Source organism: Pseudonaja textilis, chromosome 2, assembly GCF_049901715.1.
Source record: "Pseudonaja textilis isolate UNSWEBS1 chromosome 2, rPseTex1.2, whole genome shotgun sequence".
In the NCBI taxonomy this organism is placed as follows: domain Eukaryota; kingdom Metazoa; phylum Chordata; class Lepidosauria; order Squamata; family Elapidae; genus Pseudonaja; species Pseudonaja textilis.
Window position 1 is genome coordinate 12,755,520 of NC_141991.1, and position 27,398 is coordinate 12,782,917.

At 42.8% G+C, this 27,398-nt stretch overlaps 1 protein-coding gene across 2 annotated transcripts; it reads right to left on the minus strand.

Annotated features, from left to right (window-relative positions):
* Positions 1–10,916: 10,916 nt before the first annotated feature.
* Positions 10,917–25,403, minus strand: LOC113451498 (zinc-alpha-2-glycoprotein-like). 2 transcript variants are annotated; one of them, XM_087928403.1, is made up of 7 exons: positions 25,210–25,403; positions 18,486–18,746; positions 16,742–17,014; positions 15,000–15,308; positions 13,229–13,309; positions 12,555–12,630; positions 10,917–11,649 (listed from the first exon to the last, which is right to left on the minus strand). In XM_087928403.1, exons 1-6 carry the CDS (start codon positions 25,334–25,336, stop codon positions 12,578–12,580), a joined length of 1,104 nt encoding a protein of 367 aa, XP_087784529.1. In that variant the 5' UTR covers positions 25,337–25,403; the 3' UTR covers positions 10,917–11,649; positions 12,555–12,577. The 2 variants fall into 2 exon arrangements, with proteins under 2 accessions (XP_087784529.1, XP_087784530.1); XM_087928404.1 differs by having other exon boundaries at positions 10,917–12,755.
* Between the last annotated feature and the right edge of the window lie 1,995 nt (positions 25,404–27,398).

Consider the following 27,398-nt stretch of genomic DNA (forward strand, 5'->3'; position numbering starts at 1 on the left):
GGCCTCTCTTGACCCATCACTCCTGGTGCTCTCCGTGGTTCATGGATGAGTTGCAGATTTTGGAAAGCATTAAAACAGTGGCCCACAACCTTTTGGGCACTAAGGACTGGTTCCATAGGGTGAAGCTTTTCTGCGGACCAGAGACAGTATGGTTTCACATGCTGCCTGTATCCCACAAATGGGGCTTTACTTGTTTCCATGGCCTGGTTTCTGACATGCTTTAGACCCGTGTTGGTCCACAGATTGGAGGTTGGGGACTCTTGGATTAAGAAATGCCTAGAATGCCCCTGGAGGAAAATGAAGGATGCCTCCGACTGGATATGACTTAGAACTGCTATTAAGTCCTATATTGTGCTCAAAGGAGTGACAAAATATTATTATTTCTCTGCCCTTATTGAATCTGCAGAGCTCAGGACCTAGGAAAGAAAGACCTGTCAACTCTTAAAATATTTCTATGGTCTTTTTAGAGTTGCAAACAGAAAGGGAGGAGGGAGCAGGATGGCAGCTTGCAAACCGAAAGTGCATTCCATAAATGTTTTCAAAGATGACAAGTTTCTGCCATGCAAAATTCTAACTGGAGAGCATGATTGATGACTCTTGGATATGGATGTGTCCCATTGGAGAATATGAATTACGATATACCCAGGGTGTGAAGGGGAAACCAGGGTCAAGGGTGACAGTGAATTATGTGTCTCAGAGTCGGCTACACCCAGGCAGTGCTGGACATTTTAACTCCCAATAAATCATTTTGAAGTTTTGGAAGTTTGGCTCGAGACTCATGATTTAAATGGGGGAAACTGCTGGAATCCTGACAACACCCTTGATTCAGTAGTGGGATCCTACCTGTTCAGTGATTGTGCACATGTGCACTTAACACACGTGCAGCTTTCCCCACACCAGCTGAGTCCTGCAGTTCCAATCAGCTGAGAGGAAAAAGAGGAGAAAAGCACAGGAGCGATGAGAGGGCCGATCCTGTGCTTTTCTCTTGTTTCTCCTCTCAGCTAATCATCCCATGCTTTTGTTCCTCCTCTCAGCTGATCATTGGAGTCTTTTTCCTTACTACCGGTTCGGTCAAACCAGGTCAAACCAGTAGCATACCACCACTACCTTTATTCCATTTGCTTGAAATGATAAGATTTTTTTTTTTTACTAAGGTTAAGAGGTTGCAGTGAAAGGGAAAGCTAGATCTGGAGGTTCCAACTAATGAATCCAACCAATTTAGCACTCCGAGACTCACCACTTTCTCAAAGAATGGTTTTATTGAAGTACATCATTTAATAGCTCTAGCTATTTCTCACGCTTTCAGTATATTTAGGGCATGGCTTGGATGGTTGGTGCCACAAAGCAGTTTCACATCCTGTTCCCAAGCCAGGTGTCCTTGAAGACTAGTATATGTCAGTTCTCACATCTCTGGTTTCCATCAGAGCGATCACCCTCCTTCCCTCTCATCTTCATTCTCTATCTTCCATTTCCTTCCTCCTCCTCCCCATCCACAATTTATGACAGTATACTAGCAAAGAGTAAAAGATGAAAATCTGACATTCCTTAGGGGAATACTTTTACCGCCATGTGTCGCCCCTATTACATGCTTTTGAAACTCATAACTTTATTTAATATCTTCAAAAGCAGAATTCACACCATATACAATATCCTAAACTCTGGTCTCCCTTCACTGGGCCTTCTGATTAGTTTGAACATCTCATGTCTCCCTCCATGTGCCTCTAGGGAGTCAGTTTGGAAGAAGATTGTAGTAGTTGTTTTTTTTCTCCTTACAATTTTTCGAATAAGGAGATTCTTGTTTATCTTCTGAACAACTCTCCAGGGATGTTTCTCCAAGGCTGACTTTGAGATATATATCAGAACACAAAAGAACACAAGACAACTTGCTTTCTAATCTTAAAGGACAACAACACAAATGCCTCTTGCATCACTGAGAACTGAAGTTGAGGACAGGAGACATGAAGAGGATTCCTTCCTGAAGATATCCTTCATAAATAAAGACGTATTGGTTCCCCTTGCATCAGGAAAGCTGCTAAAGACATAAACTGCTTCTAATCTTTTCCCTAATTGATTCTGCAGAACAGGTGAGCAACTAGCTAAGCCAGATATGCACATATACAACACCATTTGGGCTATGGCCTGAGCCCTAAGTTTGGCCTTTCTCCTCAGAGGGAAGAGAAGGAAGCTAGAGGAAATGGGAAAGACCTTGGAAGTAGAAAGGCTACAACCTTGGCAGGTATTTCCTTTTCCATCTGCTGAAGACTCTTCAATTAAAATTATTTATAAATGATTTTAAGGAAAAAATTATCATATGGAGAGCAGAAGTATCAGTTTCTATTTTTGGTGGAACTCTCTGGTGTTTCTGGAGAATGGCATATTCTCTGTTTTTTCTCTGCAGGAAGGTACCTTTTATCCAGATAAAAGGTTTTCTCCACAGAATCACCATATATTTTGGAGTATAAGATGCTCTGAAGTATAAAATGCACCTATCTGCCTCTGCCTCCCAACAATTTGCCTCCTTGCAGAAAACAGCAAAGCCAACTTCAGCACAGACTGATTAGCACAAGTGCCCCATTTTTTGGCCTTTGCATCCTGTTTTCGGGCTCTGTGTGCCCCATTGTTGGGCCATTCTGGGCAGGGGGGATTGGGACAGGCCAAAAATGGGTCAGGCAGAGACTGAAAATGGGATGCAGAGGCTGAATATGGGGCATGCAGCGGCAGCAATAGGTGATGGCAATCCCTGCACCCTGAAACAGCTGATCAGCAGGAGACCAATCCAACTGACAATCAACTGCTTGTGCTAATCAGGCTATGCTGAAGCTGAAACAAGCTGTTTGCTGCAAGGAGGCAAATTGCTGGGAGGCAGAGGCCAAAGGGTGGGGGGTGGCAGGTGGGCAGGGCTTTGGCCATATTCACTGTATAAGACACATATACATATCCACCCACTTTTGGGGATGGAAAAAGTGTGTCTTATACTCTGAAAAATATGGTAAACTGAATGCCCTAAGCTGGTTTCTTATAGGGCATTTCTTCTGTCTGCAGTGACCCCTCCCGCCTCCTTTCCACCAAAATGACACCAAAAGGATTACATAGGATTAAAAATATTGCTCTTTTCAAAAGGCTGTAGAGTTTCTTTGTTCATACAGATGTTCTTATCATTCCAGTTTCATCCTTTCCTAGAAGATCCCCAGTTCTATAACCATTCCATGGATGGGGTGTATCTGGGCAAAAACAGAGAGCTGGCAGCTGACTTTGACATTGTGAAGTGGTTTTGGTTCCCCAACAAATCTGTGGTCAGAGTGAAATTTGGGAGCTTTGCAAGACACAAATCCCAGGATGCCAAGTTTCTCATTGACCAGGATATGATTATGAGGTCCCAATGGTTTAAGAATGTAAGGGTAATCATTAACTGTAGTCCGGTTTCTCCCCTTCAATATCATCATACTTTAACACATTCCCAGTCAACTTCTTCAAATTTTGTGAAGCTCTGCAAGGATTCATAGTAATTGTCAATTCGTAAAGCATTTCTATGCCTGTTTTAGAGTTGCCATAAACAAGGGTAGGGAGGTAATCTGAAGGAGCAATATGGTAGTTTAAAACCAGAAGTACATTCTATCATTATCTTTTTTAAAGATTGTAACCAGGCTACTGGATCTTATGCCCACAAAAACCCTTAATTGGAGAATGTGATTGATGACACTTCTCCCATGAACGTGCTTCATTGGAGCATCTGGTTTATGATACACCCAGGGGGAAAACAGGGTCACAGGTGACTGTAAATTACGTATGCCAGAGTTGGCTTCATACAGGCTAATGCTGTTCATGTTGTTCCTAATAAATCTTTTGGATTCTTTTGAAACTTGGCTCAAGGCTCATGATTTAATTAGGGCAATTGCCGGAATCCTGACAGCAGTCACAGAGAACATCTTATAAACTGAAACCCTGATTTTCCCATTCTTCAATTGATTCAGGGGCTCTGGTTTGGATTTCCAGTTCAAACAATGCCCTTTCTTTTTATTTGTATAATACTTTTCATTGTTGTCATATTTTACAGAAATGGACAGGGAAGCTACCAGTCTTAATTTCTTCAAAAAATGAGCAATAGAAAAAAAATAGCAAAAATTGAGGTAGAAGATTCACAGGGAGACATGGATTTTTTAATGTTTTTGTTCTTCTTGTTGTTGTTGTTGCACTGTTTGTGTATTTGATTTTGGACCATCATAATTACATATCGTGTGCTTTTAAAAAAAAATAAAGCATGCACAATTGCTGAAATATTATGCTGCTCATTTAAAAGGTTGCCAGGAAAAACTCCACCTTACCATTTCTCTCAAAGGCCAACAGAGACAAGTCAACGATAATCTCCCACTGAAAACTATTCCAAAATGGACAAGTGAAAAAGAAGAAAATTACAACAATTAATCAGTGGAACCTCCAGGTTTCCTGCCTAGGCAGGGAGTTGGACTAGAAGACCTCCAAGGTCCCTTTCAACTCTGTTATTCTATTCTATTCTATTCTATTCTATTCTATTCTATTCTAAACTTTCCTAGACTCCATCTCTTTGATCTCACCAAAAGCATATTCTCAGGATATTCATCTTCTTCAATTAAATGGTTAAATTAAAGGTTTGGCCTGGATCTAAACTGCTCATTAAGGACCCTTGCCAACTCTGCCTTACAATTCCTTTCTTTTAATATCTACCCACATAGATAGTTCTTTCACCCTGCAATGGCCTTAATCCTGCAGTGGATAGACAAAGGCTAAAATGATGATGATGATGATGATGATGATAATGATGATGATGATGATGATGATGAAACAGTCCTTTATGTTCCCCATTTTTCTGCATAGAGTCTGCTTCCCACCAGTTGTGTGGAAAGTTGTGTGCCTGGATTTTTCAAAGTGGGTCAGGAAGGGAAGCCTGTTTGCTGCTATGATTGTGTTCCCTGTGCAGAAGGGACTGTCTCCTCTCAGGAAGGCGTGTGAGTACAGAAGCAACCCTTCAGTGAAAAAGCTAACAATTTTCCCTGTGTGAAGATTTGACTTTGCATAGTTGATTTCTGAAACATGTTGAATAGAGTGGAATAGAGTGGGCTGTCATCAAAAAGACTAATAGTTTCTTAATCTGTTTCTGAAATAAATCATACATCTAAAATAAAACTTGCTGTCAACTCATAAAATAGTTCTGTGGTCTTTTTAGAGTTGCCAATAAAAAGGGAGGGGGAAAGGGGTTTGAAAGAGCAGTGTGGCAGCTTGGAAATCAAAAGTGCATTCCATAAATAGTTTTCAAAGACAGTTTCTAGGTGACCGAAGTTTCTGCCATGCAAAATTCTCACTGGTGAACATGATTGAGGACTCTTGGCTATGGATGTGTCCCATTGGAGAATATGAATTATGATACACTCAGGGGTTGGGGGGAAACCAGGATCAAGGGTGACAATGAATTGGAGTCAGAGTCGGCTACACCCAGGCAGTGCCGGACATGTTAACTCCAATAAATCCTTTTATAAGTTTTGGAAGTTTGGGTCAAGATGCATGATTTAATTGGGGTAACTGTCGGAATCCTGACACATGAACTGCAATAGGAAGAAAGAACAGAGATGATGAACTGGCTGAACCGAGCAAAATAATAAGTTCTAACTTCAGTCACTCACTGCTGTTTTAAGGCAGAAAGATGCCCCTTCACAGTCACAGATACCCAGAAAATATCTTAACTATTGCCATTGAAAATAAAACAGTTGTGGCTGAAGCTGATGCTATTTTTTGTCTCTGCAGACGCAAATTATTGCACCAAATGTCCAGAAGATCAACATCCAAATAAATAGCGAGATGAATGTCTCCCGAAAGGAAAAACCTACCTGGCCTATAATGATAGTCTGGGGGCCATCTTGGCTTCTCTTGCACACTTTTTGACCTTAACTACCCTTCTTGTTTTAGCAATCTTTGTTAAATACAGAGAAACAGCCATCATCAAAGCCAACAACCAGGACCTTTCCTACATCATCTTGTTCTCCCTTCTGCTTTCCTATTTGACTTCCTTCCTCTTCATTAGCCAGCCAAGGAGAGCTACCTGCCTTCTCTGACAAACAGCCTTTAGTATCATCTTCTCAGTTGCTATATCTTCTGTCTTGGCCAAAACTATCACAGTTGTGTTAGCCTTCCTGGCCACAAAGCCAGGAAACAGAGTGAGGAGATGGCTGGGGAAGTGGTTAGCCAACTACATCATTCTTTGCTCTTCCACAGTCCAAGTGGTCATCTGCAGCATCTGGTTGGTGGTCTCCCCTCCATTTTCTGATTCTGACATGCAGTCCCAACCAGGAGAGATTGTATTTCAATGTAATGAAGGATCCCTTGCCATATTTTATGTTGCCCTTGGCTACATGGGCTTTCTGGCTGCCATCTGCTTCACGGTAGCATTTCTGGCCTGGAATCTGTCTGGGACCTTCAACAAAGCCAAGATGATCACCTTCAGCATGCTAGTCTTCTGCAACATCTGGATATCCTTCGTTCCCACCTACCTGAGCACCAAAGGAAAGTACAGGGTGGCTGTGCAGATCTTCTCCATCTTGGCTTCCAGTGCTGGCCTGCTGGGCTGCATCTTCATTCCCAAATGATATATTATCTTATTAAGATCAGATATGAATACAAAGGCACAGCTAATTGTGAAAACATAGACCAACAACTGATTCTTACTCATTTCTCCCCCAAATGCTGTCACCATACCCATTCTTTGTTTTAAAAGCTCTTGCTATAGAAAGTGTGCTGATTTTGTTAAACTGTTCTAGGTTGAGATATTCTCTTTTTTATTACTATAATCTTAAAGTCACTCCTTGTACATTTCACTTCCATACACTATATGAAGCAGCCACAGGACAATGTAGGATTATCAAGCTTTTGTTTTGTTTTGTTCTGTTTTGTTCTGTTTGCCAACTCTGATGGATCACCTACTATGAAATACTATATAACCACTTTTTGAGAGGGAGGGATAACTTAGAGAAATGCAACTGTATAATGTGCAAGTTTTAAATGGAGGAAATGTAACACCACGTACTTGAAATTAGATAGCAAGTTAAAAGATTTTGCAAAAAGAAGATAAGCAGCAGAAACCACAAGTAAGGGCAAATGGACACATAGACTAAAAGCAAGGTAGAACTCCACCCAAAACGATGATAGCTTTGTGAAATTTTACTTTCCTTTTTCTTGAAATCAAATGTATAAAAGATTGTGTTTTGCTGTTGTTCAGGGTCTCAGTTTCTTTAGCGGCTGGGACCCTTTTTGCTGAAGTGTTTCAATAAAAGTTTTGTGAAAGTCCATCACTTGTGTCTCTGCTCTGATCGACTTCTGCACCAGGCTGACTCATTTTTGGGACAACTCCCTTTTGGTTGCACCCAACCCTACTTCCAGTTTATGGTAGGCTTATTGGTAGGGCATAAGGTTGCAATGGCAGCAGTTTAATATTTGTGATGACATCAGTGCACAAAGTGTTGATGTCAGTGCACAAAGAATGCAGGGCTTCAATGACATTATCACAACCAGTTTAGCCTGATGGCATATCTACCACTAACTATTCTTTTGGAGATCTACAGGCCGAGCTCCCACTTACTTTCCCCTCTGAGGCAAACTTTCAGTATATAAAAATTATGAGCTCGAATAGACATGGTAATAGAACAGCCAATGGGGACTGTTTGGATTAGATTTGGCAATAGGTCAGCCAATGGGGATTGTTTGAATAGACATGGTAGCAGGTCAACCAATGGGGACTGTTTGAATAGACATGGTAACAGGTCAGCCAATGGGGACTGTTTCGAAACTGAAATATAGTATTTGTTTGTATGGGGCCATAAGAGACAGTTTGTAGCCTTGATGTGCCTTAGACTTGCTGAACTGTATAAAAGAGTTGGTTTGTCCTTGTATCTTTCCCTTTGTAAATCTTTGCCTCTGTATCTCTCTACTTGCTTCTATGAATATTGCTTCTGTGTTCCTGATTTGGTATGCTGACTTCTCCTTCATGGTATTGTATATAAAAAAGTTTCTTATGTAGATGAATCCTGCAGAATTATTTAATTGTGTGCTGTTTGGATGATGTGCTGCAAACTCTGACACAAACCTCTTCTTCTTTGTGTTTCTAAGGAAAATTGGACACGACAAATGTCTTCTTCTTTATTGGTTTATTCTACAGTTAAGGACAAACCCCAGGTTGTGTGGCTTGAAGATGCAATATTAGAAAGTTAGGATAATTAATCAATTAATGAATTAAAAGGTGGCCTTCACATTTTTCTGTGGCATCTTATAATAAGGACATAGAAGGATCTTAATATTCTTTCGAACTCTTAGCCATTGCTTTGTTGAAGAAATTTTGATTTCACAATGGTTGGAATACTTTATTTTTGTTCCAACCCATTGTAAAATCAAAAGTTCTTTAATTGAGAACTTTTAGATACCCTAATTACTTATTTCAAATGAATTAATGGCTTAGGAACCTCCCATAAATCCCATCATTGGTAATATTGATAAAATAATAAGACAGATTAAATTTAGGATGAAAAACTCTATGTCTATGGAAATCTTCAGTCATCCAAGTCATAGTTACCCCAAAGGTGCGTATTTCAAGAGGCAACTGGACTTCAAAGAACTCTTCAAAGAAATAACAAGGAAGTCCAGTTCCTCTTGAAAAAAGACATGAAAACTCTAGGTAGCAAATTCCTGACTTGAATATAGGCAACTGCAGAGAAAAACCAGACTTTCTATGAAAGATGCATCTGCCCTGAGCAGTGCCCTTGTTTCCAATAAACATGAGGAATTGGACTATTTTTATAGGAAACATACACAAACTAGGCAGAATTTTTGTTCCCATAAGAATGATCACCAACAATCCACAACTGGAATTGTCAACAGAGCATACATTGGTTAGAGGTGATCTCTGTGAGATTAGTTTAGTTTATTGTCATTGCACCTCATACAACAAAATTAAATGCCATCTTCAGTGTACATTATAACTGTAAAAATAAAATTCACACATCCTTCACATTCTATACAATTGAATTGAAAACTCCTGATATTGCATTAATATTGCACTGTACAGTAGAATTCAATATAGTTACTGCCCTGGGGTAGAAGCTGTTTTTCAGCCTATGTGTCCTTGTTTCAATAGTTCAATAGCTTTCAATAATTAACTTTAAAGGTTCCCCTCACACATATGTGCTAGTCGTTTCTGGTTCTAGGGGCCAATGATCCTCTCTGTTACAAAGCTGAAGAGCCAGAGCTGTCCGAAGACATCTCCATGGTCATGTCGGCATCATGACTAAATGCCGAAGGTGCATGGAATGCTGTTACCTTCCCACCAACGTGCTCCCTATTTTTCTACTTGCATTTTTACATGTTTTTGAACTGCTAGGCTGGCAGAAGCTGGGACAAGTAATGGGAGTTCACTCTGTTACGTGGTGCTAGGGATTCAAACCACCGAACAGCTGACCATTCTGATCAACAAGCTCAGCATCTTAGCCACTGAACCACCACTTCCTAATTAACCTTAAGAGTCCAAAAAACTGGCCTTAGATTGGATTCTGAGAAAATAAGCTAGCAAACTACACCTGTTCCAAACATTGACATATCCAGCTTGTGAATCAAAAATTATTAGGATGGAAGGATAAAACCATATAAATACAGAAGTTACAAAAAAATAAAGGTGAAGCAATTCTCTGTGGTTAGGTCTTTATCTGGGTCTGAAATAAACTGCTACTACAAACCATCGTAGGAAGCTCTCCTCTCCCTCTTCCTCAAAACAATTTACAAGGTGTTCCTTAAATGAGCCATGGTGGCACAGTGATTATAATGCAGTATTGCAGGCTAATTCTGTCACCTGTCAGCAGTTTGATTCTCACCAGTTGAAGATCAACCCAGCCTTCTATCCTTCCAAGGTCGGTAAGAACCCAGATTGTTGGGGGCAATATGCTGACTGTAAACCAGTTAGAGAAGGCTGTAAACCACTGTGAAGCAGTATATAAGTCTAAATACTATTACTATAAGAGCCTAAGTGGCACAGTGGTTAGAGTGCTGTACTGCAGGCCACTTCTGCTGACTATCAGCTGCCTGCAATTTGGCAGTTCAAATCCCACCAGGTTCAATGTTGACTCAGCCTTCCATCCTTCAAAGGTGGGTAAATGAAGACACAGATTGTTTTGGGCAATAGGATGATTCTGTAAACTGCTTAGAGAGGGCGGTAAGGCACTATCAAATGGTAGATAAGTTTAAGTGCTAGTGCTAGTGCTAGTGCTACTTAACAAGAGCTTGTCCTTAATATAAGCCTTCTCTGTATAAACATATTAAAAAAGTTTATACCCAATATTTTATCAACACACAATAATTGAATGTATGAGATTAGCAAGACAAGACAGAGACCATGAAAGAAAGCAAACCATGCCAAGTGGGCGATTCAGGAATTCAACCGATTCCCAATGTATAGGAAATATTTGCAAAAGTTGCTTGTTATGAGTTGCTTGCTGGATGTCTTAATCATCCATGTCATGGCCATCCCAAAGGTACTTTTTCCAAAAGGCAAACTGGACATTCTTTTGTTGCTGTTATTGTTTTGAAAACGTTTCACATCTCATCCAAGAAGCTTCTTCAGTTTTAACTGACTGGGGGGAAATGGGAGGATTTACATCCTTTGCAATCATCTGGTCACAGTAAAGGAGAATATTTGTAGCTCAGGGTTGACATGAGAGGTCCTTAGTGCTCTCTGAGCTTGGCTATTTTCTTGCAGATATTTCATTACCCAAACTACATAACTTCATTAGTGCTAATTGCTACTACTTACTGTGATGATCAGTGGTGGAATTCATTTTTTTTTGTTACCACCGCATACAGGGAGACATAGTGAGAGTGGTGAGGAATAACACACAACTAGCACACAGATACACTGTATAGTAAAATGTAGGTTTTTGCTTCCAGTAAACAGTTAAGCAAAGTCCAACAAGCAGTCCAAGTCATTCATGGTTAAAGCAGTCAGTTTTCAGTCCAGGGATAATCCAATAGCAAAGTCCAGTATCAAAAACAGTTCAGTAACAGACTTACATCAAATCCAAGAATAACGATGATCAGCAACAGTCAATAGGGAAATGCAGGAACACCAACACTCTCAGCAACAACAGAACAGAACAACCCAGGTTTCCCTTAAAGAGACAGTATTAAAATGTCTATCCTGGTTTATATATTTTCCAACCCAACTGTTAGGTGACTTACATTCCTGACAAATACCACCGTTGATGATGATGTTATCTAGTTCAGGGGTCACCAACCTTTTGCACCTCAGGGACCACCAAACTCATAATTTTAAATCCCAGGGTCCACTAACCAGTTCTGTGGGCATGGTCTAATTTGTGGGTGTGGCTTGGTGGTCATGTGACTGGCTGGGCATAGCTTGTATGTAAATATTATAAATATTTATATAAATATTGAATTTTTTATTAAAAAAGAGCAACTTTTACCCCAAAACAGGCAACGCAGGCATGCAGATTGAGTTGCCTGTCCTGAGGCTGGGGCGGAAAGAAGCTCTTAAGGTTGATTCTCCAAAGAATCTGGAAAGAAGTCCCAAAGCGGCCAAGATTTTGGATGCTCTTTAGCTGTTCTTGTTCTCCTTTCTTTGATGTCCTGCAGGGATAGAATGGGGGTCAGCGCTGGAAGACAGACACCTCCAGATACCACTTTTTGTATCAAGGAGGGTGATTTCATTTTTTTAAATGAAAATAGGCCTAGAGTACAAGTGCTATTGCTTGAAATCCTCAGGCACTCAACCGAACAGCAAGTTCAAGGATTCAGAAAATTTTTCTCTCCTGAGCTTTGTCCAAGATTTTAATCCTTGTTGTAAATTGTTTTTCCTTTCTCCAAACATGTTGTTTATTTATTTAGCATATGACGATGTTACATTAGCCAGGAGGCTCCACTTCTGAGGCAGAGTAGTAGTTTGGCTGCCTGTTTGCTAGCTCTGTTTGGTTCACACTTGGGTATTTCCCAAGGTTCGCCACAGGAGGGTGAGCTAACTCCATATCAGAAAGGAACATGAGCAGCTTTCTTGCAGTATCATCTGAGACCCTCTCTTTTCACCAGTCACCTTCAAATGGGAATCGCAACTGGGAAGGTTCAGGGTCAGGGGGGATTTTAACTATACCCATGAAGCACTGGCTCAACTCCTCACTGAAGAGGTACCTATTTATCTACTCGTATAGAACATACTTTCAAATTGCTAGGTAGGAAGAAGCTAAGGTGAGTAATGGGAGTTCACCCTGTTATGCAGTGCTAGGACTCAACAAAGACTATCTCCAGTGTTATTAAGCCACTAAGTCACCATGCTTCTACCTCCAAACATAGAAAGTTGGAGTATGGTTACAATTCCTATGGGATTTGTGCTGGATTTATCCCTTGGATTCTTTGGGGCTACATGATGTGACCCTGGGAAGTCTTATGAATGTGGTTTTGGTTACTGAAATTGGGACAACACACATAAATTGAGGGAATAAATATATGATATATAAATATATGAGACCTGATATACCCACCTTGTGTAAAACCAGGGTGATGCTCACATTTCTTCAGAACCTTCCACGAATTGGCCCCTTGACTTGACCCTGCATTCTTAATTTTAATATTTCAAACTTAAACAAGAATTAATTAGCCAGCTACTGTGCAAAGTACCTGCTTCTTTTATATATAGTGTTTATGGGTTTACGTCTATTTGTGCACCACCTCCCAGAGTCAATCTATGAGGTAAGTGGATGGTTTGTAAATAGGACATACATACATACATACATACATACATACATACATAAATGCATACATACGTATATAAACAAATAAGCAAATAAATTGTAGCTTTATAGCTGGTTATACTGGCCCCATGGACAGGTACTTAACAAACATGCAAGCCCTTTCTAGCAGCCATTTTATGAGTGAACCCAAAACTTGTTCCAAATATTCCAATTGTATCCTGAAGGCAGAGAGTTTGCATCTTGGGGTTGAGGATGGAAGCACTGTAACACAAGCACTCATGCAGGTTTGCATGCAAATGGAAGTAGAGGCTGAGAAGAACATGGGGCAAGACTTCAGATGAGCTTGTTTGAAAGTTATTCAGAAAGGGTCCGGAGAAAGCAGATCTATCATCCTAAGACCTTTCCAGTGGGAAGTGAGGGCAGAAGGAAGAACAAGCTGCAAAAGATATTTCCTCCTTACTTACTTATCCAGATGATTCCAGAAACCAGAAGAATGAAAGTAGTCACAGCCCCCATAATGACTCCTACATGGAGGCTCCTGTTGGCTAAAAGTAAAACAGAGTCTTCAGTCTTCAGGACAATAAAGTTGGAAGGGACCTTGTAGGTCATCTAGTCCAACCCACCACCCAAGCGGGCGACCCTACACCATTTCTGACATATGTCAGCATTCCAAGGAATGAACTCATAGAAAGCAGAATTCTGAGGCAGGTGGACAATTTATTGGATATATCATATTGGCACAACTGCTAAAAACCAACTCTGAAAGTTCCTGCGATTTTCACCTGATTAAAAAATAAAAGTTCTCCCTTCCCGCAAGTCATCAGTCACATTGTCCAATGGAAGTGCTGGCCAGTTGCTTGGTTACTCTACTCCTTCTCTCCCAGCCACCTGTTGGAATGTCCTTGGTTCCCACAGGAAAACCTTTTGTTTTGACTACAAATCCCCAGTTGGCGATTTCCACCCTCTCTGTCCCTTCTTCTTCCATGCCTGAAGCCACAAAGATGGCCTCAGTCAGGTCTGCTTCAGGGTTGACATAAAGATCCTCAGCTCAAGGACAAAGCCTGGACATAGATTTGGCACCTGGCACACCCAGAGGGTGCTCACTGCCAAGTAACTGTTATGAATTCCTCTCTAGTAGCTTTACCTCTGCCAAAGAACGATTAATCCTAGGATCACAACTGTAGAAACCACAACCATGCCTGGACTTGAATGTAGGTGTGCCTTTCGCACTCTACCATCCTCTAGCACCATGATGGCAAACAGGTGGCACACAGAACCATTTGTGCGGGCATGTGAGCCCCAAGCAAACTTACCTCACTGCACATGTGCCTGCCTCCCAGCTGATTTTCGGGCCTTTTTCAACCTCCCAGAGGCTCAGGGGAAGCCTCTGCAGCCTTTGGAGGCTGAAAAACAGGCCCGTTTTGTCATTTCCTGTATTTCCGGAAATATCGGAAGTGATGAAACAGGCCCATTTTTTAGCTCCAAAGGCTGCAGAGACTTCCTTCAAGCCTCTGGGAGGCCGAAAAAGGCCTGAAAATCAGTTGGGTGGCACGTGCATGCGTAGTGCAGGTAAGGGGGCAGTGGGCCATGCATGGAGGGGCGCATTGCCTTCTGGGTGCTGGCACATGAGCACAAGCACAATTTTCAGCACAGGAGCCCAAAAAGGTTAGCCACCACTGCTCTAGCACATTTAAACAAGGGTTAAGATGATGGAATCACCCATTTTCCTTCACTCACATGACACAAAAACATAAATTACCTACAGGGGTACAGTTCTATGGTTAAGATGACAGGTGATTTTACTACCGGTTCCGTGGGCGTGGCTTGGTGGGCATGGTGTGCCTTGTGGGAATGGCAGGGGAAGGATATACTGCAAAATCTCCATTCCCTCCCCACCCCACTAACCTGCTTTCCAGCTTTGTTCTCCTGTGCAGGGCAACAAAAGAAGACCCAGCCAATCAGCTGGCACTCGGGAGGCAGAGAATAGATGGGGGTGGCGCCAGTCAGAGGTGGTATTAGCCAGTTCTCCAAACTACTCAAAATGTCCGCTACTGGTTCCCCAGAACTGGTCAGAACCTACTGAATACTACCTCTGAATACATCGATACAAACAGGTTGAGATTGAGGGTGGAGAGAACTACACCTGGTGAGCTAATTGTTCTGTCTTTGCACCAAGGGTGAAGTTCCCTTTCTAATTGCCCAATCCCTCATGGGTGAAAATTCTTCTTTACCAACCCCAGTCTTGCAGTTTCTCCTCAGGGTTCTCCTTCCAGGCCAAGACCAGGGGCTCCTGTAAGCTGCCGTGCTTTATGTGGCAGTTGAAGAGGTCCCTCTCCTTGGGGTCGATCTCAATGATGAGCCTGACATAATAGGTCCCATCCGAGTTGGGGGCCACATTCCTAAGGAGGGTCCCGTACTTGCAATCCTCTTCACCCCTCCTCCAGATGGCCTGGATCCCCTTGGGATAGAAGCCAAAGGCCTGGCAGATGAGGACTTCCACCTTGTCACTGGCAGTCTTGTGCATCACCGTCCCCACTGGAGGCTCTGCAAAAATAACAACAGCACACCTCACAGGATCTCTCCAACTACCAAGACAATGCAACATCTGGAAGAAGCTCACGGAATTGCATCCCTGCAATCCCTTCTTTCTTGAATCTATCAAAAGGTGGACCTTGATGTTACATAAGTGTCAGTCCTACTAGGTAGACCAGTCCAAGAAATCAATGACACAGAAAGGCTAAAACTACTTTTCCTGAAATTGACTATAATAATGAAATTTGATGCACAGTGTACCCTTTTCCATCTTATGGCCAAGTTCCTTCAAAGTGTAATCTGTTTGTTGTAGACTTGAGGTATGTTTCACTTTTTGTTGGCCAAGGATCATGCATATGTCCATCAGTGTTACCTTCCTTACTGTCAGAATGTTTACAGTGTGACTATTATTATGAGACAACCAAGGAGCAAAACACAGGACACAGAGGCTTTGTCTTTTAACAGTGGTTTATATATAAAACTACTACATACATACATACATACATACATACATACATACATACATACACACACACACATGTTAGACAAATACTAGACAAGCAAGCAATCTTCAACTCTACACAGAGAACTACAATGGAGAGAGAGCGTGCTTAGATCTGGCCGATGGGGCTGCCCTGGAAACAACAAACGATTGGCCCGCAGTGCCTCTGCCAGTGAAAAATAGAGCTTGGGCCTCTTGAGCTCCATTTTTGCTGGCAGAGGGTTCCAGGAAGCAGTTGCAGATGAAAACGGAGCTCAGGAGCCTGTTTTTGCTGGCAAAGCTTTCGGGCCATCACTCGCGCCCCCAACACGAGTGACCTCAAGCTGGCTGCTCCCATCCTGCCACACCCACACCAGCCCCCCGAGGTCAAAAACAACCCTGATGTGGCCCTCAATGAAATCGAGTTTGATGCCCCTATTCTACACTATTCGTGTTGCATATAAGGGATTGCATAGCCTTGGTAGATGCCATGCACTAAATAAAATAAATCAATAAATACCTTCTACACAAGGCTTCCTTCCATGCAAGATTGAGTTTATGCTCCTTAAGGAGAACTACAGACCTCCTCCCATCCAGTGGTGGGATTCTACCGGTTTGCACCGGTTCTAGCGCATCAGTAGTTCTGATGAGCAGTTGACCCTGCCCGTCCACCCCTGCCCTTTCCTGTCCTATATTTCCCTGGTTTTTTAGCTCAGCTGATTCGTGCAGCACAGCAGATTGCTGTGAGTCAGCTGTTTTACTCACCAGCACTGACATAGAAATTTTTAAGCTTAAAATTGGTGTGTGTGGGGGTTAACACTGCGTGTGCGTGCAAAGCACATACTCGCCGAACCAATTGTTAAACCAATTGCATCCCACCACTGCTCCCATCCCACCAGCAGCATTCAAAAGTCCAGCCAAGAAAATTATGTAGTTGCATTCCCCTGCACTTACCTATCCTTACCTATCCTTTGCAGAGCTTCCTTACTGTAAGACAAGTAACTCTTCAACTGCTCAATACAAGTCTCCAAGTAGACTTTGTTTCTCTGGGACCATCCTGAATCATCCTCCCACTTCTCCTTGACCTTCTGGGCCTGGGGCTGAGCTGTCACCCATCTGAAGGTCTCCTTGTCGAAGCTGATGAAGTCCATCCCATCATAGCCATAGTGCAAAAACCCTCCTTTGCTCCCGTCTTCCCTGAGCTCACAGCCCAAAATTGCCTGCCAGGTGTGAGACTCTGAAAGAAAGATTAGAAGGACTGACTTCCTCCCCAAGCCCCCCATCCCCCCAAAAAAGCTTATAGTAGAGTCTCAGTCTGATTCTTTTCCCTTCCAACTCTTCTGGAGAAGGAACCATAAACTTCATAGTCCTTCTGGAGAAGGAACCATAATCTTGATTGGCCTCCATGTTGTACAACAGGGAGAAAAGTGAAGAATGCCTACACCAGTGATGGCAAACCTTTTTGTTGTTAGGTGCCAAAAGCAGTCTACCCTGGGCTCCAGAGGCCCTCTGTAGGCTGAAAACGGGCACTTCCAGTATTTCCAGAAGGCCCATTTTTCAGCCTCCCAAGGCTGCAGAGGCTTCCCTCGAGCCTCCAGGAGGGTGAAAATGGCCTCAAATGGGCTGAAAATCAGTGGGGAAGTGCACACATGTGCAGTGCAGGTAAGTTTGGCTGGGGCTCACGTGCCTGCACAAATGGCTCTGCGTGCAACCTGTGGCACACATGCCATAGGTTCGCCATCACGGGCCTACAACAAACTTTTCCCATATCATGCAACGGCCAGTATTTTGGGTGAAGTAAAATAATCTGGAGTTTTTCTTTCTTTTAGAGGAAAGAAAAAAAATCATCACCATCTCGTTTCAGTGCTGGAACTTAAAAAGGGGAAAGGCAAAAATTCTGCATTTTGTAGCCTGAAGTTGGGTTATATGGCCCCATCTCCCTTCCTTGTGAGATGGGGGTGGGCTGCTACCGATTCACACCGGTTCGGGCAAACCGGATGTTAATTTTACATCTGGTTCACTGCACCAGCAGTTGCAATGAAAGGCTGGCCCCGCCCACCCACCCCATTCCTCCCCTCCCAGGAGTCTCCAAGCGGCCCATTTTGGATCCCAGGTAAGTGCAAGGCCCATGCAGAAGCTCGGGGAGGGTGAAAAATGCCCCCCCCGAAGTTCCAGAAGGCCGGAAATGGGCCCATGACAACTCTAAAAGAGAAATATTGGCTGTGGATGTGTCCATTGGAGAATATACACCCAGGGGGTGGAGGGGAAGACCAGGGTCAAGGGTGAGATGAATGATGTGTCTTAGAGTTGGCTGCACCCAGGTAGTGCCGGCATGTTACTCCTAATAAATCTTTTTTAAACTCTGGAAGATGCAGCTAGAGACTCATGATTTGAATGGGGGTGGATTGTCGGAGCCCTGACAGCCTGTTTCCAGCCTCCAGAGAGCCTTTGAAGCCCAGGGAGGCCATTTTTGCCCTCCTGGAGGCTCAAGTAAGCCCAGGGAGGATGAAAATACCCCCCATCATGGTGCAGGAGTCTGACACCCACCATGGCCATGCCCACCCAGCAACCGGGCAGAGACCCAGTTGCTAAAAAATTTTAAGCCCACCTCAGGGGTATGTTTCTCCTTCCCTCCCCCCTCCCCTCTTCATTTCTCCCTTGGAATAATAAAAGTCAGCTGGAGGAAGAAACAAACACAAAGAAACCACCGTTTTGCCATACGCTCCTCAATTCATCTCGGAAAACCTGCTCAGCGGCGAGCAACATCTCATTCCCTTTTTTCCCCTGGTTGGGATCTTCCTTCTCCATCTTCTCCATCCAAGACACCAGAGGCTCCACCTTCCCAGTGTGGCTGTCATAGCGAGCAATGGGCTGGTCATCCAGGTAAGCCTTGGAGAAGAATTGGGGCAGCCCCTGGTTGGGCTCTGACGCTTGCAGGTAGGAATACCACAGGGAATGCAAAAGGAAGCCTGGGAAGGAAGAAGAGAAAAGGGTCTAATTAGGGGCCTGCAGCTCCAGGCCATCCTCATTGCATCGTCACACAGAAAACCCCCAAGATAAGCCCTTCAATCTGTTGCTGTTGGGTAGGAAACGTCCAGTGGGGGGGGGGGGGATGGTGAATTGACACTATGTTAAGCTATTAAGTTTAGTACCTGGAACAATAAAGTGTACAATAGGCCAGAACACACAACTGTAGTGGGTTAGTTAGAAAGTGCTGACTTATGCATGAGGCAATCTACACTATGATTGGTTGCCGTAAGTATAAAGGGGGAGTTTCCCTTTTTTCACGCCTTTTTTTTTTTTCAGGGTGTTCTATATTTTCTTTAATTTTCCTCATGATGTTCCTGTGTTCCTGAATATCTTGTGGTTGTTTTTTTTTCCCCTTTCTGGGTGATGACAAAGACTGCTATAAATGTTGAATATATTTTTTATAGCAATAGCACTTATATGTACGGCTTCACGGTACTTTACAGTCCTCTCTAAGTGGTTTACAGAGTCAGCCTATTGTCCCCCACAATTGGGGTCCTCATTTTACCCACCTTGGAAGGATGGAAGGCCTAGTCAATCTTGAGCCGTTTTGTGGTTTGCTGGCAGCCAGTGCAGATGGCAGCAGAATCGGACAGTGGGGAAGAAAGGGGATCAGTCAGGGAGTCTGGAGAGGACTCAGATTTGGGTCCTGCATCCAATGCAGGGTTGGGGCCAGGACCATCTGAGAGTGGGGTACTGCCTTCAGAGTCTGGCAACAGCGAAGCAGAGGAACCAGGGGAGCCTGTTCCCAGTGCGCATGTGTGCAGAGCTGCTAGAAGGTGAGAACAGCTGAAACAAAAGGGGAGACTTGGAAGTAAGGCTGGGAGGTGATTGCCCTTCCCATAAGGGATAAAAGTCAGGCCTAAATGATGAAACCTTTGCAGGAAGCAAAGTAGTTCGATCAGTTCCTGAGTCTTCCTTGAAGCTCTGTGTAATTCAGTTGTTTTTTTCTTGTACTTTGGTTGGTTTCTTTTATAATTAACTCGATACTTCTGTTTTTGGCAGCACTTCACAGAACTGAAAGGTGTGTGCTTATCTTGGGGGACTGTTAGAGTTTAATTCTGGCTGAGAATGAAAACAATTCCCAGCATTGCAATAAAATAGATCTTGTTTTTAAATTAAGTTTGTGCATAATTACAGTTTATGAAGCCTGGGTCAGAACAAGCTGGTCAGGATTGAACCCCTGAATGTGAGGAGAACCAGTCTGCAATATTAACCACTGTGCCACCATGGCTTCTATTTATAGAAATAGCAATTTATTTCCCACAACAATCTGGGTCCTCATTTTACTGACCTCAGAAGGATGAGAGACTGAGTCAACCCTGACCAATCAGGATTGAACTCCTGGCTGTGGGCAGAATTAGCCTGCAGTACTGAATTCTACTACAACACCTCTTTTATATATACACAAGTTTGTGTTAATGTCTCCAACTCCATCTGGACAGCTGCTGTGCAACTCCCTGACATTCTAAAACTGATTTGGGGCTCAGACAGGACCCTTCTAGCTGGAAGAATTCCCCGGATTTAAAGAGAATTTTGGAAATTGTCCTGCTTATCCACTAGATACCCACTCTGTGTGAGAAGGTAGCTGTTGTGGTTCGCCAGCAGCCGGTGCAGATGGCAGAGGTATCAGACAGTGAGGATGAAAGGGAACCAGTCAGGGAGACTGGCAAGGACTTGGATGAGGGTCCTGCATTGGATGCAGGGATGGGGCCAGGGCCACTTGGGAGTGGGATGCTGCCTTCGGAGCCTCTGGAGCCTCCGGAGTCTGGTAGCGGCAAAGCAGAGGACTATGGGGAGCCTGTTCCAAATTCGCATGTACACAGAACTGCTAGAAGGTGAGAGCAGCTGAAGCAAAAGGGCAACTCAAGAGTAAGGCTAGGAGGTGATTGCCTCTCCCATCAGGGATAAAAGTCAGTCCTCAATGACAAAGACCTTTGCAGGAAGCAAAGCAGTTCAGCAATCTCCGAGTCCTTCATGAATCTCTATACTCTGGTCATTTTTTCCCAGGGTTTTGGGTTGATTTATGTTAGCCTTAATTGGACATCTGTTTCTTGGAACATTCTGCAGCACTGAAAAGCGTGCTCTTATTTGGAGGAACTGTGTCTAATTGGTTTTGGCAGGGAATTCAAGTAATTCCCAGCGTCACATTAAAAAAGGTTTTACCTTTAAATTCAGTTTGTGTTTCATTAAGTTTGATGAAGCCTGGGTCAGAACAGTAGCAAAACAAAGGTTGTGCAGTTAGCTGGTGAGTTAAGCTGATGAGAGGCGGGTCTTACATTAAGTTTGCAGCTCTGGAGTAGCAGTACAGGCAGTCCTAAACTTACAACTATTTCTTTAGTGACCACTCAAAGTTACAACAGCACTGGAAGAAGTGACTTATAGTTATTTTTCACACTTATCACTATTGCAGCATCCCCGTGGTCTAGTGTTTGTTGTATAAATAAAACTGTATTCAGTTATTTATCTATATTGTATATTCTACAATTTGCATGTTATGTGCCATAAAACAGTTAACTTGGCAAACAAAAAAAGAAACACAGAGAGGTGGATCTGGAGAATTTTCTGGAGGGGAAAAGTCCCAGGAGATTCTAGGACTGTGGTGCAATAAAGTCAATAGGACCTGAGCTGGATTCGAGAAAAACATTGCCTTTTGCTCAGGTAGATTAAAGTGATGGCATGACAGGCTGCCAAGGTGAGACCTGCTTCTGAATACCAGGAGTTGTTGTTGAAAAAAGATCTTTTCCTCAAGATTTAATCCTGGGGTTTTTTTTGCCTGAAAGGTGGAGGCCAGGCTGAGGAAGGGAGGCTATTACCTCCCACTTCTCCTGTGAGGTATTGCCAGTGTTGAAGGGAGGAGGGAGGAAGGCAAACATCAAACAGATGGGCGAAGGACAAAGTGCAGATTGATAGCAGATTGTTGCTAGGGAGAATGCAAATATATTGGGTAGTTTCCAATTTAGTTTGCATCTGGCACAAAAGTAAAATTGGATATCCAAGTCCAAAAAGCTACACTCCCCATTTAATATGGCCAAGAAAAATAGCATACCTTAGTTTATTTACCAAACTTCAGCAAATACCAAACACTGAACAAAACTGAACAGTAAGCAAGCAAAAGCGGGAAAAGATATAAACAGGTTTGAGTGAAAAGAGAAGAATTCTAACAACTTTATATATCTATCTCTATCTATCTATTTATCTATCCATCTATCTACCTACCTACCTACCTTCCTACCTATTATCTATCTATTGTCTATTTTTATCTCCATCTCAAAGGGTGCGGTGGCTCTGTGGCTAAGACGCTGAGCTTGTTGATCAGAAAGTTTCGAATCCCTAGCGCCGCATAATGGAGTGAGCTCCCATTACTTGTCCCAGCTTCTACCAATCTAGCAGCTCGAAAGCATGTAAAAATGCAAGTAGAAAAGTAGGGACCAGTTTGGTGGGAAGGTAACAGCGTTCCGTGCGCCTTTGGCATTTAGTCATGCCAGCCACATGACCATGGAGATGTCTTTGGACAGCGCTGGCTCTTCGGCTTTGTAATGGAGATGAACACTGCCCCCTAGAGCCAGAAATGAGTAGTACAGATGTGTGAGGGCAAACGTTACCTTATCTCCATCTCTAATCTACCTACTTACCTACCAACGTACCTACCTACCTATCTATACCTATCATCTATCTATCCAAAGCACAAAACCTTTGTGAGCCAGAATTACAATTACAATTCTGTGGGGTAATTTAGATATTTACTTACTTACTTACTTACTTATTTATTTATTGCCTCTCTTCTCATCATAGGAAGCAGCCTTTGGCAATTATGGCCTCAATCCTTTAATGTATGTAACAGTAGCAGCATAGAGATGGAAAGTTGGACACCAGGTGATCCCTTTCCTGTTCTTACCACAAAGGGTATAATTTGGTGGACCAGGATCAATACAAATAAAGTGAGGAGGCAAAAGGAAAGATGACCTTGGAGGGAAAGAGAGATAACACCAAGTGGAAGAAGAAGAAAGAAAGAAAGAAAGAAAGAAAGAAAGAAAGGAAGGAAGGAAGGAAGGAAGGAAGGAAGGAAGAAAGAAAGGAAGGAAGGAAGAAAGAAAGAAAGAAAGAAAGAAAGAAAGAAAGAAAGAAAAAAGAAGGAAAAGAAAGAAAGAGGAAAGAAAGAAATCAAAGAAAGAAAGAAAGAAAGAAAGAAAGAAAGAGGAAAAAGAAGGAAATCAAAAGAAAGAAAGAAAGAAAGAAAGAAAGAAAGAAAGAAAGAAAGAAAGAAAGAAAGAAAGAAAGAGGATAAGGAAGGAAATAAAAAACGAAGTCATCCTTTTTTCCGCAATAAAATTCCTGGAGGTGAGAGAGCAACCAACCAATGGAATAGCTTGCCTCAGAAAAAGAAACAGGCCGACTGTTTGTCTGAATTGGTCACATAGGATTTCCTGCTTGAGCCAGGGGTTGGACTAGAAGATCTCCAAGGTCACTTCCAACTTATTATTCTATATTCTAAATGGCTTAGAGTGACAGGAAGAAAGAAGGGATTTTTTTATCCATTTTGTCACACGGTGCCTTTTTCCTGAGTTAGCTAGTCAGTTAACACAACACAACATAACCAACATCGTATGAACCAGTTTGTTTTGACCTGGAAATGTTTGGTTTTTTTTAATTTGAGAAGATGGCAATCAACACAGTAAAAGGACCCAACTGTTTACTGTATACAGTAAGACTATTTACAATAAATATGAATGACAGGTGTAGGCAACAGTTTGGCAGCAGGCTGTCTATTTATTCCCCTCTAGTTTTCCTCCTCCACTCCCTTAGTCTCCCTCCCCCATTTCTGGGTTTATCAAGAGAGTGTGTCAGCTTTGGAAGCCATATTCCACACTGCCACATAGCCTGAGAAAGTGAGAGGAGGGTGATTACAATTAAGTAGCTCTGAATAGACAAAATAAAACTCTTTTGTTGGTTCCAGGTCATTTAATATGGCGCAGGATGAAATAAGAAACTTACTTTTGGATGGATCGTGATGCAATGATGACCAAGGAGGGGATGTATTTGCAGTTTGGGAAATTGTGGAAAGTCCAAAAATGTGTTTAGATTCGGGATTCCACAGATGTGGCAGGCGCTATTCTAATAAAGATACTTTTGAGATATGTTTATCTCGGAGTTACTGATTGGAATGGAGGTTTGCTGGAATGCTAACAGAGAGGTTGGACAGCCATTTGTCTGAAATGGCCTAGAACTATTTCAGGGGACCACTGGTGGTCCACGAGAAAATGTTGGTCTGCAGAGAAATGTCACCTCCAAAGCAATTAATCCAGGCTGCGCAGGAACACAAGGCTGCGCTGCCCACGTGGCCTGTGGGAACACAAGGCTTGCATCACTTGCATTGTGAACAACACAAGGTAGTGAGGGGAGGGGGGAAAGGGCAGACAAGGGAAACTTGTCCCATGTACCCCACACATCTTGCTTGGCCACCAGGTTGCTTCTTTCTTCTGCTGCTTTAGGGTGCATGTAAAGAAAGCAGCAAAAGTTTTTCTTTCTCTCCCCCAAACTCTGCCAGAAATTAGTCTTTGGGACCCTGCAAGGCAACCTGCTCCAAGAGGCTGCACCGGCACAACAAGCCACACAAAGACTCATTTCTGGCAGAGTTTGGGGGAGAGAAAGAAAGACTTTTGCTGCTTCTGCTGCTTTCCTTGCATAAAGCCAAAACTCACTCACTCATTTTCTCTCTCTCTCTCTCTCTCTCTCTCTCTCTCCCTCTGCCCCTCCCCCTGAGAATGGAGCTGAAGAAATTATCCTGCAATCCCAAATAAAGAATGATGGATCTGTAGGAAAACAGGATGGGGAATTTTCCTGCAGACATTTTTTGGGGGATTTTCCCAGGGTCTCTGGTCCACGGGATTCAAAATTATGAGTTTGGTGATCCAAAAGGTTTGCTATCCCTGGTCTAGTCCAGCCCACCCCCCACCCCCCACAAGCTTTCAAGAAGAGATTGGACTCCCATCTGTAAGACGTGGTGTAGAGTCTCCCGCTTGGGCGGGGGGTTGGACTAGATGACCTACAAGGTCCCTTCCAACTCTGATTATCTGTTATCTGAGAAGCAAAACGTCTTTAAAGAAAAACCAGAAAGTACAGTTGTCTCTTGAAAAAAAAAAAAACACCTTTGGGACAACCACTTCCCGCTCCCACTTCCCTTTTTCCTCTGGCTGAACCTTTCTTTCTACCGACTGCGCCCCGCCCTATTTTTCTCAATGGCTGCTCGCTGATGAAGCAAAGGAGTCAGATTGGGGGGCGGGGGGGAGGAGAGGGCTTTGCGACATCCCACGTGATGACCTGGATGACTGAGAAGCTCCATAGACATTTATGCCACAATAACATATCACTATTATTATTGTTATCATTGTTGTTATTACTCACAGTCACCATTCCCCAGCAGGATGACGAAGGTGGCCACTGTCCTCAAGCCCATTAGGGCCAGCGTGCACACAGTCATAGATGCCAGGCAGTGATTATACTGTAGGGAAATCAAACATTTGCCTAGCATACACACACACAAAAGAAAAGAGGGGGCTCAAAATCTTCATCTGCCTGCCTCCATTCCACTCAGAGGCTGATTCCTGCTCCATTCCCGCTCCCACTTCCTTTTCTCCTCTGGCTGACCTGTCCTTGCTACCGAGTGCGCCCCGCCCCATTTTTCTCAATGGCTGCTCGCTGATGACGCAAAGGAGTCAGATTGAGGTGGGGGGAAAGGGGGCTTTGCGACTTCTTAAGTGATTAATTGTATTTCTCGCTGTTGTATATATTTTGGAAGGGACTGTGGGTCTGAACAGTCTAAGGATAATGACGTTATCTATATATCTTATAGGAATCCCAGAATTCTTAAAGAATATCTTAAAGAATCCCAGAATTCTTCAGCTAGTCGTTTGGAGATTCTGGCTTAGTTCAAACCTGGATTTTCCTAATCTGTCCTGTGTAGGGATTCAAAGTTTATTTTATTTTATTTTATTTTATTTTATTTTATTTTATTTTATTTTATTTATTTATTTATTTATTTGATTTGTCAATCGCTTACAAGATAATAGGTATAAGTATAAATACATAGTTTTGAAGACATGAAATGGATACATATAAGAAAAATAAAAAAGAAACAATAGGACAAGGACGGTAGGCACGTTGGTGTTGCTGTCCAGGTGCTGAAATTCTGGAAAAGAAACTTCTCCTTCAACAATGAATCCTTTTGGGGAGGAAGGGGGAGGAGGAAGGCTCGAGTTTGGGCAGAGTCAAGTGACAGAACTGGCATGGAGGAAAACTTGGCAATATCTGGATTGTGGTTCTTCCTCCCCATACCCCCAAACATCACTTTACTAACATTGTACTCAGTTGCTTAAGGTGATCGTGACTCACGCGAAGTGTTAATACTACTTTATAATGCCTTGGTAATGCTACACTGGGAATACTGCATCCAGTTTGGGTCATCATGATATAATGGTGAGACTGTACAAAGAATGTAGAGAAGAGCGACAAAGAGCATTAGGGGACTGGAAGCTAAAACATACGGAAGAACAGTTGCAGGGACTGGGCAAAGCTAGTCCAGTGAAGAGAAGGATCAGGGGTGACATGACAGCAGTGTTCCAATATCTCAGGGGCTGCCACAAAGAAGAGGGAGTCAAGCTATTCTCCAAAGCACCTGACGGCAGGACAAGAAGCAATGGGTGGAAACTAATCAAGGAGAAAAGCAACTTAGAACTAAGAAAACAATTCCTGATAGAATAATTAATCAGTGGAACAACTTTCCTCCAGAAATTGTGAATGCTCCAACATTGGACATTTTAAAGAAGAGATTGGACAACCGTTTGTCTGAAGTGGCATAGAGTTTCCTGCCTGAGAATGGGGTTGGACTAGAACAGGGATCGCCAATCTTTTGGACCTCAGGGACCACCTCTCATAATTTTAAATCCTGGGGACCACTAATATGAATTTGACTGGCGGTGGCTTGCTGATGTTTGTGGGAGAGAGAGAGAGAGAGAGAGAGAGAGAGAGAGAGAGAGAGAGAGAGAGAGAGAGATCTAATCTCTCTCACTCTCTCCCATACACACGCACAAAAAAACCACACAGAGGCAGGGATGTGATTCAAATTTCTTAACAACTGGATCTTGCTAGTGGCCTAATCTGTGGGTGTGGCTTAGTGGTCCTGTGACTGGCTGGGCATGGCTTGTACGTAAATATTATAAATATTTATGTAAATATTGAATGTTTTTTATTAAAAAAGAGCAACTTTTACCCCAAATTAGCCAAAGCAGGCAGATTGAGTTGCTCACAGAATAAGAAATCAGAGTTCTATCTTTCTGCCATCAGCTACCTGAGTCTGTCACATAAAATTTGCTTGCAAGCAAACTCACAAAATTATCTCACAACACACCATGTATGTAAATATTGAATTTTTTATTTTAAAAGAGCAACTTTTACTCAAAATCAGGCAAAGCAGGCAGGCAGATTGAGTTGCTCACAGAATCACAGATTCATTTAGAGATCTGTGTTTTGTCATCGGCTATCTGAGTCTGCAACTGAACAATAGAACCTTCAGTCCTAAGGGAGGTTCAGCTCTG

Bases quoted from the DNA above. Each gene is read 5' to 3' on its own strand.
- LOC113451498 (XM_087928403.1), bottom strand. From the start codon at position 25,336: ATGCTAGGCAAATGTTTGATTTCCCTACAGTATAATCACTGCCTGGCA. The intron at 18,747-25,209 runs GTGAGTAATAAC...CTTCCTTCCCAG, and splicing joins CCTGCTGGGGAATGGTGACT to GCTTCCTTTTGCATTCCCTG. The intron at 17,015-18,485 runs GTGGTTTCTTTG...TCTTTCTTTCAG, and splicing joins GAGGAGCGTATGGCAAAACG to AGTCTCACACCTGGCAGGCA.